We start from the raw sequence: 10,345 nt of genomic DNA, 5'->3' as shown, positions 1-10,345 counted from the left end.
AAAAAAAAAAAAAGTCAAAGAAGAAGAATTTATTCTTCAGCTATACTCGTGCAACTATGCAAAGAAGTTTGTTGTGTGATACTCACCATAACCATAGAAGCATCCTAAATACCCAACAATTTTGTACAGTTTGAATTTCTCACCATGGGCAGGTATTCCTCCAGAACCACCACCACAACAAAATGACCATCACATCTAACCCCAAGAGACACCACTTTTCAGCTATCAGGTTGGCAAATTTTGCAGTTTTACAGTAGTTAGTATTTGTGAGGGTGTGAGGGAGACAGGCATTTTATGTGCCACTGGTGAGATCATAAATTGGTAAAACCTGTCTGGAGAGCATTTTGGAAACACCCATTAAAACTTTATAAAGCAAATAACCTTTTACCCGGCAATACTACTGCTAGGAATTTATTCCATGACTGGACGTTTCCAAATACAGTAGTCCCTCTTTATCTGCAGGGGATACATTCCAAGACCCCACAGTGGATGCCTGAAACCGCAAATAGTACCAAGCCCTATATATACTATGTTTTTTCATATATATACATACCTATGATAAAGTTTAATTGATAAATTAGGCACAGTAAGAAATACCAATAATAGAACAAATATGACAATACAAATGCTTTTTGACTTATGACAGTTATATACCAATAAACGCATCATAAGTTGGAAATACTGTTAACTTGACAATGCATTTGGCTGGGCGAAGTGGCTCATCTGTAATCCCAGCACTTTGGGAGGCTGAGGTGGGCAGATCACTTGAGCTCAGGACTTTGAGACTGCCCTGGGCAACATGGTGAAACCCCATCTCTACTAAAGATACAAAAAATTGGCCAGGCACAGAGGCTCACACCTGTAATCCCAACATTTTGGGAGGCCAAGGTGGGTAGATCACTTGAGGTCAGGAATTTGAGACCAGCCTGACCAACATGGTGAAAATTAGCTGCATGTGGTGGTGCACACCTGTAATCCCAGCTACTCAGGAGCCTGAGGCATGAGAATTGCTTGAACCCAGGAGGCAGAGGCTTCAGTGAGCCAAGATCAGGCCACTGTACTCCAGCCTGGGTAACAGAGAGAGACTCCGTCTCAAAAAAAAAAAAAAAGAGAAGTTCAAAAAATTATCTGGGGCTGGCTGTGGTGCCTCACACCTATAATCCTAGCACTTTGGGAGGCTAAGGTGGACAGATAACTTGAGGTCAGGGGTTCGAGACTAGCCTGGCCAATATGGTAAAACCCCATCTCTACTAAAAATACAAAAAATAGCTAGGTGTGGTGGTGGATGCCTGTAATCCCAGCTACTTAGGAGGCTGAGGCAGGAGAATCACTTGAACTCAGGAAGTGGAGGTTGCAGTGAGCCGAGATCACGCCATCGCACTGCAGCCTGGGGGACAAGAGCAAAACTCCATCTCAAAAAAAAAAAAAAAATTATCTGGGCAGAGGGGGGCATGCCTGAAAACACAAAGACTTGGGAGGCTACGGCAGGAGAATCACTTGAACCCAGGAGGTGGAGGCTGCAGTAAGCCGAGATCGTGTCACTGCACTCCAGCCTGGGTGATAGCGAGACTCCATCTCAAAAAAAAAAGAAAATGCATTTAACATATCTAACCTACCAAACATCAGAAGTTAGCCTCACCTACCTTAAACGTGCTCAGAACACTTACATCGGCCTATAGTTGGGCAAAATCATCTAACACACAAAGCCTGCTTTATAATAGTGCTGAATATGTCTTGTAATTTATTGAACACTACTGAAAGTGAAAAACAGAATGGCTGGGCACTCACAGTACAGTTTCTACCAAATGCATATCACTTTTGCACCGTTGTAAAGTTGAAAAATCCTAAGTCCAGTTATTGTTAAGTTGGGGACTGTCAGTAAACTGTAATAAAAGTAATGTGAATGTGGTCTCTCTCTCTCTCTCAAGATATCTTATTGTATGTAATATTTGCAGACTGAGGTTGACCATGAGTAACTGAAACTGCAGAAAGCAAAACCACAGATAAAAGGAGACTACTGTACTCCAAGACATGTATACGTGGCTGTTCACTGTGGGATTATTTGTCGTAGCAAAATAAACAAAAACCCTACCAAACAAAGGCCAGACAACCACTGTAGAGGTGGGTGGCCTACTGGCCAGTCCCCAGCATCTTCCCACTCACCCACTCAAATCAAAGGCTCGGATGAGGATGTGCTGCAACACGTCCAGTGAGGTGATCTGGGGATCTACAGCAAAAGAGCGGAACTCCGGCGCCAAGAAGCTCTCACATTTCTAGGGAGAGAAGACATGGGGTAGGTCACTAGGAGCCTCATCACCATGCTGAAGAGTGAGGTGCAGAGTGGTAGAAGGTAAAGTCAGAGAGGTGCCAGGGGCCAGATCAAGGCAGGTGTTCTGGACCACAGTGTCCAGTGAGGAGAAGGCTACTGCAAGGGTTCAGGCCCCCAATCCCTCTTCTATATCCCTTCAACTATGGTTGCCAGAATCATCATGTCCAGTCTGGCTGCTGTTAAATCAGTCCTCTATGATGCTGCAACCAATCTAGCACATACAACACTCCCCTGCTTAAATCTCTTCAATGGCAACCCTAGGGTCCCAGCAGGTGGGCCTACAGGGCCCCAGCCAGCCTCTCATCAGTTTTTTTTGAACTTTACACTCTGGTAGTACCAAGCTGTTAGAAGTTACCTTGAACCCATCCTGACTCCAGGCCAATGACTGTGCTGATCCCCCTATCTGGAACATCCCTCCCACTTTCTTTACGTGGTTCACTCCCAGCTCAGGTATCATCTTTTTTCTGAATGTCAAACTTCTACTTTAGAGCTCTATTACACTGAAGTGATGTGTGGGCCCTCTTCTCATCACTGCCAGTGCAACTGGTTGGTTGGAGCCACCATTATTTGCTGGAACTACTGCAACAGCGTTCTTCTTCAACATCGCACCAAAGGCCTTTGGTGATCTGTCTCTGTCTTTAGCTCTCTTATTCACCTCCTACCACTCTTCCCCTCCTTCTTTCCACTCCAGCAATCAGGAACCTACGGAAACATGCCAAGCTCATTCCCATCCCCTAGCCTTTGCCCTTGCTATTCTCTCTGCCTAGAATACTCTTCCCTTCTAATATGCACATGGCTGACTACTTTTATTCAGGTCTCTGCTCCTTCAATACTCTGGGGATTTTCCTATAGAACCCTGGCTAAAGTGACTCCCTAGTTCATAACCTTTTTAATTATTTCAGTGTCCAAAGCATCTCATTTCTTTGTCTCCTCCCACTAGCCCATCAGCTCATCAAAGTGGTGACTTGCTCATAAGTGCACTCTCAACACTTATGGGTTGACTGACTCCACAGCCAGCATCTTCTCATACCTCAGAACCCCACCCTCAACTACTGCGGCCCCTCCTCCCGCCCCATAGCCCCTCCCCTCTGTCCATAAGCTCCACCCATTCTTCCCATAGACCCCTGTCTCTCCATTTTCAGTCCCACGCCCCAAGGTACATCGCTAAGGTTCCCAGGCTCTCAGGCCCTCCCTCCCCGTCGCCACCATCACTTAGCCCTCAAGCTTCGCTGCTCAGGTTTTGTCCCAAATCTCAGGTCCCGCCCTCCATCCTATGACAGTCACCGCCTCCCCATCCCGTGGATGCACCAGCTGCTGGGCCGACTCTCCGCCAGCCTCACCTTGACTCGGACCCGCACCACCTCTCGCTCCTCCTCCTCAGCGGCCGCCGCTGCCTGAGCTCCCACGCCGGGCGGGGGCGCTCCGGAGCCAGACAAGTCCGAGGCCCCGGAGGCTGCCGCCATCCCGTCGCCTCCGTCTCAGGGTGACGGCAGACAGTTGGCCCCCAACCCGGCGCGCACTCCACTGAACTGACGCCCGCCGCCCCACCTCGCGCCAGGGCGCAGGCGCAGAGGGCACGGCGCGACCCTCCCCCCAACCGCCCCGCCCACCCAGCCCTGCCTTGAGGTCGCCTCTGCGCCTGCGCCTAGAGTGCTGTTGCCAGGAGTCCCGCCCCCCAAAAGTAGGGCGTTTTGCTTTATTTCAGCTAGCGAGCAGATGCCTACTGAGGCCCCGCCTCCCCCAGGCCCATGGTTTGGTTGTTTTGACAGTCTACTTCCGTATGCGCAGAGGTGTTAAGCTGACACCTCGTTCGCCGAGAGAAATGGGCGGGGAAAGGAAGCTGCTGCGTGATGACGTCAGACCCCACTCCCCGCCTCACGTTGCCTCACGCTTCTGCTGACGGATGATGTCATACATTTCAAATACCGTTGGCCCTTGCTTTAAATGAATCCACTGAACGGAAAAAAATCCTTTTTTTTGTTTTTGAGGCAAGGTCTCGCTCTGTCACCCAAGCTGGAGTGCAATGGTGCGATCACAGCTCACTGTAGCCTCAAAGTGAGCTATGACCAAGCGATCCTCCCGCCTCAGCCTCCCGAGTAGCTGGGACTACAGGTGCGCGCTACCACACCCAGCCAATTTGTGTATTTCTTGTAGAGACCGGGTTTAGCCGTGTTGCCCAGGCTGGTCTCGAACTCCTGACCTCAAGTGATCTGCCCGTCTTGGCCTCCCAAAGTGTTGGGATTACAGGTGTGAGCACCGCCCACGATCAAAGTGTTTTAAAAAATATACTCGGCAGGGCGCAGTGGCTCACGCCTTATAATCTCAGCACTTTGGGAGGCCGAGACGAGTGGATCGCTTGAGCCCAGGAGTTCTAGACCAGCCTGGGCAACACAGCAAGACCCTGTCTCTAACAAAAAAATTAAATAATTAGCCGACGTGGTGGCGCACACCTGCAATCCCAGCTACTCCGGAGGCTGAAGCAGCAGGATAGCTGAGCTTAGGAAGTCAAGGCTGCAGTGAGCCGTGATCACACCACTGCAGTAACCTGTACCACAGGGCAAGGCCCTGTCTCAAAAAAAAATTAATAATTTACACCTTGACTTAGTAAAGTCAGATAAAGAAGAAAAAGGAAAATGCTTTACGCGTTGTGAAAATTCATGGAGATTTTGTACATTGATGATTTTTGTACTTTCTGTATGAATGTTATACTTCATTAAATAATTCATCCCAAAAAAACACTTTTATGCTCTCTGGAGTTCTAGCTTTTTAGTTTGCCGTTGTCTGAAACTTGACGAGATCATACTTTCCCAAGTTTATACAGCTGGGAGGAAAACTTACAGGTAATTCCACTCCAGGAAGAACACTAATGCTTCTAACTGAAACCCAGGGAGAAGTTAACAATCAAGCTTTCAGAAGACAGAAAGCGAGACAGCCCCAGGGAGCTCAGCAGCATGTCTCTAAAGCTCTGCCATTATGGAACCAGCTCAAAGGACCCCCGGTCTTTGTGTCCCTTTTCCAAGTTTCACATTCTCAGATCTTGGGGAATCACTAAATCATTGGAAGAGCCCTCTGTCCAGCTTGGTCTAGAGATTTCTTTGAAACCTGACTAAAATTTTGGTACTGACTGCCAGGGACCCATTAAAAGAGAAGTGGCCAGCCTCAACTATGAACCAATCAATGGAGCCTAAATGATACCATCTGTAAAAGATCAGCTTCCTGGGGTCCCAGAGCAGGGTGGATAATGAATCTGGAACAGCAAATGGGAAATGCCCAGCAGAACATGCAAAAGGCTTAGTAATGTGCTGAGCACACAGTGCTCAAAACAGTGAATGGAAGAAGCCAAGAATAAGTGAAGAAAAATTTTAAAAAATAAACTGAGTCGGGCACAGTGGCTCACACTTGTAATCCCAGCACTTTGGGAGGCTGAGGTGGGAGGATCACTTGAGCCAGGGAGTTTGAGACCAGCCTGGACAACATAGGAAGTCCCTGTTTCTACAATTTTTTTTTTAATTAGCTGGGTGTGGTGGTGTGCACCTGTGCTGCTAGCTATTCGGGAGGCTGAGGTGGGAGGACTGCTTGAGCCTGGGAGGTCCAGACTGCAATGGGGCTGTGATGATGCCACTACACTCCAGCCTGGGTGACAGAGACCCTGATTAAAAAAAAAAGACCCACAAAAGTTTGCTTTTGTCTTACTTAATCTTCATAACATGTTAAGGTTGGTTCTGTTCTTAAATAGTATATGTCTACTAGATATTGGCTGATTTACTGAATATATCTTAGACTCTTCTGAGAAACTTTATGTATGGCAAAATGCAAAAAGGCACTCTTCCCACTTCATTGCACAACATGGGTGTGATTTAGACAAAATACAAGCTGCACTTACAAATGTTATTTCCAACAATGGAGTCTTGTAAGATATTAGCACTTCAACAATTGTGTCTATGTGATATGGGTGCTACCCTTAAGGTTAACTTTTTAGGCAAGTCTACAATTCTATTTTGGTGTGTTTTAAAATAACATGTTGCCTTGGTATTAATATTAAATAGATATCTCTATTTTTAGAAGGTATAAATAATGGAGATTTTTTCTGAAAGCCAGAAGAGGGTTATGGGCATGTCTCTCTTGCTCCACATGCTTAGAGTCAAAATCACCTATAGCATGGCTGGATTTTCTGATGGAAACAAGGAGTAAGAGTCTGCTTTTCATTTATTATAGGGTGGGATGTGCAAAGCATTAGCCTGGAATTTGGAATCGATCCTGAGGGCACTGGGGCAAAGGTTTAGACAGGGGTATGATGTGGTCAGATGCCTCTGTCTTGGTCCTGGGGAAAGCCTTGGATGGAAAGATACTGGAAGCAAGAAGATCAAAAAGGAGGTCCTTGCCATAGTCCTGGGGAGAACTTTCTCTTTTGTTTGTTCATTCTTCCATTCAACAAATACAAAGTGTATGCTAGGCAGTCTACAAAAATTAATTCTTATAATCTACATAAAAACCCTATGAGGTAGTATCTTAGTCCATTTTTCTGTTGCTATAATCAAATGCCCAAGACTGGGTAATTTATAAAGAAATTTGGGAGGCTGAGGTGGGAGGATTGTTTGAGGCCAGTTCAAGACCAGCCTCGGGAACATAGCAAGATCCTGTCTGTACAAAAAAATTTAAAAATTAGCTGGGCGTGGCAGCATGCCTGTTGTCCTAGCAACTTAGGAGGCTGAGGCAGGAGGATTGCTTATGCCCAGAAGTTTGAGGCTGCAGCGAGCTGTGATCGTGCCATTGCACTCCAGTCTGGGTGACAGAGTGAAACCCTGTCTGAAAGAAAGAAAGAAAGAAAGAGAGAGAGAGAGAGAGAGAAAGAAGGAAAGAAAGGAAGGAAGGAAGAAAGAAAAAGAAAGAGAAAGAAATAAAAGAAAGAAAGAAAGAAAGAAAGAGAAAGAAAGAAAGAAAAAGAAAAAGAAAGAAAGAAAGAAAAAGAAAAAGGAAGGAAGGAAGGAAATGAAATTTATGTCTTACAGTTTGGAGGCTGGGAAGTCCAAGGTTAAGGGGTCACTCTGTAGAGTGGCAAGGCAGAGCAGGGCATCACATGGTGAGGGGCTGACCTTGCTAGCTCAGATCTGTTTCTCCTTTTAGAAAGCTACTAATGCCCCACCCTCATGACCTCATCTAATCTAATCCTAATTACCTCCCAAGGTCCCATCTCTCAAATATCGTAGTCGGATTTCCCACCTTGTTAATACTGTTAAAATAAAGATTTCGTTTCAACATGAGTTTTGGAGGGGACAAACATTCGAACCATAGCAGGTAGGTGTTACTATTCTTAGCATTTTATAGATTACAGTACTGAAAGCCAGGGAGATAGAAGCTCAAGGTCAAAGTGGGTAGTGTCACAGAGAGTAGGCAGTGCAATGGACGGAACTTGGAGCTATGCCTGTTGTGTCTGAGGAAGAGCAAGGAGGTCAGCATGCCTTTAAGTAGAGTGAATAATAGGCGAGTGACAGCAGACAAGGTGAGAATAGAGTGAGATCATGCAGGGCTTTGACCATAAGAGTGAGGCATTTCTCCAAAGCTATATACTGTAGGCCTAAGCAGAGCCAGGATTTGAACTGAAGTCCGCAGGTCCCTTGATATTTCTTCTTTTTCTTTTTTATTTTTGAGACGGAGTTTCGTTCTTGTTGCCCAGGCTGGAGTGCAATGTTGCGGTCTCAGCTCACTGCAACCTCTGCCCCACGGGTTCAAGTGATTCTCCTGCCTCAGCCTCCCAAGTAGCTGGGACTACAGGTGCCCGCCACCACACCTGGCTAATTCTTTTGTATTTTTAGTGCAGATGGGTTGCACCATGTGGGCCAGGCTGGTCTTGAACTCCTGAACCTCAGGTGATCCACCCTCCTGGGTCTCCCAAAGTGTTCGGATTACAGGTGTGAGCCATCGCGCCTGGCCTTACACAAGTCACTTGAAGCCAGTCTCCAGGTATCTGTGGTTTTACTATTTATTCTTCTCCATCTCTTCAAAACTTCTCAAGTACCCGATTGTTTTATGACTGAGGGTTTATAAGGTAATGATAGCCTGCAGGATGAGTGATGGGGGTCTGTAGAGTAAGTGAGGGGTATCTGTTAGGTGAATGACAGGTCTGTGGGGAGAGTGATGGGGGATCCCTGGGGTAGATGGGGGTCTGTGGGTGCATGATAGGTAGACTATGAGGTAAGTCATTGGGGTCTGTGGGGTGAATGAGGGCATCTGTGGGTGAGTTATGGGGTTACATGGTGAATGGTGGAGGACTGTGAGTTGAGGGATGGAATGGTGGTATGATGATAAGGGGCCTGTGGGATGAGAGATGGACTCTGTGGGTTGAATGATGGGTTCTGCAAGGTGAGTTATGGGGTGCTTATAGGGTTAGTAAAGGAGGATCTGTAAGATGAGTGCTGGGTCTGTGGGGTCAGTGATAGGGGCTGGTAGGGTGACAGATGAGGTGCTTCTGGGGTGAGTTACGGGATCTTCAGGGTGAAGATGTTGAGGTGATAGGGGCCTGTGGTGGTGAGTTATGGGGTTTCTGTGGGGTTAATCATGGGCAATCTACGGAACAAATGAATGTGTTTGTAGGGAGTGATAGGCATCTTATGGGTTGATGGGGCATGTCGGGGGAGTGATGGGGGACCTGTAGAATTAGTGATGGGATGTCTGTGAGGTGGCTTATCAGAAGCCAAGAGGCTGAGTGATGGAATGTGTGTGGCAGGAGTGCTGGAGGCTCTGTGAGGTGAGAGCTATGGCATCTGTGGGAATGTTATGAACTGATGTCCTCCTCCCCAAATTCATATGTTGAAGCCCTAACCTCCAATGTGACTATATCTGAGATAGAACCTTTAAGGAGCTAATTAAGGTTAAATGAGGTTATAAGGGTGGGGCCCTAATTTAACAGGATTGGTGTCCTTACAAGACTAGTGTCCTTACCAGGGACACTGGGGGTCAGTGCACAAAGGGCCACGTAAGGACACAGCGAGAAGGTAGCCATTTGCAAGCCAAGGAGAGAAGCCCCACCAGACACCAACCCTGATGGCACCTTACCCTTGGACCTTCTAGCCTCCCAAACTGTGAGAAAATAAGTTTATTGTTTAAGCCACCTGGTCTGTGGCATTTTGTTATGAAAGCCAGAGCCAATGAACACAGGGGAGGATAAGGGTTTGTGGGGTTAGCGATGGGGCCTATGGAAGATATGATCAGGGCACAATAAACTGAGTGATAGGAATCTGTGGGGTAGTGATGGAGGAGTCTGTAGGGTGATGGGGAGCCTAGGAAGTGAATGATGGGGTTTTGAGTGGCAAGTGACAAGATTCTGTATGGTTAATGATGGGGGCTGTCGGGCGAGTCTGTAGGGGAAGTGTAGATGACTGAGGAATGGGGATGTGTAGATGACTGATGAGGTTCTGTGGGGTGATGGGGGCATCTGTGTGGTGGGTGAATGACTGGGGGGGCTGTAGGAGTGCTGATGTGCTGGCTTGCAAGGTGAGGGGCTTTGTGGCATGAGAGATGGAGAGTCTTCAAGGTGAGTGGAAGACACCTGTGGGGTTAGTAATGGGGTGCCAGTGGGGTGAGTGATTAGAGCTTTGTAGAGTCAGTGATGAGTGAGTCTGTAGAGTGAGTGAAATGACTAGGGGGGGCCAATAAGCTGAATGATCCAGGGGTGGGGTCTGTTGGATAAGTAATGTGGCTCTGTGAGGTGAATGACATGAATATGTAGGGATCATGATGGGGCCTGTTGGGTGAGTGATGGGGGATCCTTAGGGTTTGTGATGGGAAGTCTATAGGGTAGGTGTTGGGGGGGTCCATGTGGCAGCAATGCAGGTGGATCTGTGAGCTGAGTAATCAGGGCATATGATGGCGGTCTGTGAGGTTAAGTATTGGGGAGCGAGTGGGGTGAGCACAGAGAGATACTACTGACTGAATTGTATCTCCCCAACATTCATGCTGAAGCTCTAACCCTTAGTACTTCAGAATGTGACTGTTTGAAAATAGGGCGTTTTGCTGGGC

General features: G+C 47.2%; 1 protein-coding gene and 1 long non-coding RNA gene across 3 annotated transcripts in view; one reads left to right on the top strand and one right to left on the bottom strand.

The window, feature by feature from the left end:
• TBC1D25 (TBC1 domain family member 25) overlaps positions 1-7,356 on the bottom strand; it is a 24,466-nt gene extending 17,110 nt beyond the window's left edge. Inside the window, exons 1-2 of one of the 2 annotated variants that reach the window (XM_037736874.1) lie at positions 7,337-7,356; positions 2,164-2,273 (exon numbers count right to left, since the gene is read on the bottom strand). Coding sequence is in view for 1 of the 2 variants with exons in the window: in XM_017523846.2 (XP_017379335.1) it covers positions 2,164-2,273; positions 3,670-3,792 (233 nt within the window). In the remaining variant the exon portion in view is untranslated. Of the gene's footprint in view, positions 1-2,163; positions 2,274-3,669; positions 3,971-7,336 lie in introns of those variants that run through there. The other variant, XM_017523846.2, reaches the window with a different exon arrangement.
• Positions 7,357-7,521: 165 nt separating this feature from the next.
• LOC119470419 lies at positions 7,522-9,433 on the top strand. The gene is made up of 2 exons (XR_005199322.1): positions 7,522-7,624; positions 9,272-9,433. It is a non-coding gene; the product is annotated as an uncharacterized LOC119470419 (long non-coding RNA).
• Positions 9,434-10,345: the final 912 nt, after the last annotated feature.

The sequence above is a fragment of the Cebus imitator genome, unplaced genomic scaffold (genome assembly GCF_001604975.1).
Source record: "Cebus imitator isolate Cc_AM_T3 unplaced genomic scaffold, Cebus_imitator-1.0 Scaffold30, whole genome shotgun sequence".
Taxonomy (NCBI): Eukaryota; Metazoa; Chordata; class Mammalia; order Primates; family Cebidae; genus Cebus; species Cebus imitator.
This window is presented reverse-complemented; position numbering and strand designations above follow the sequence as displayed.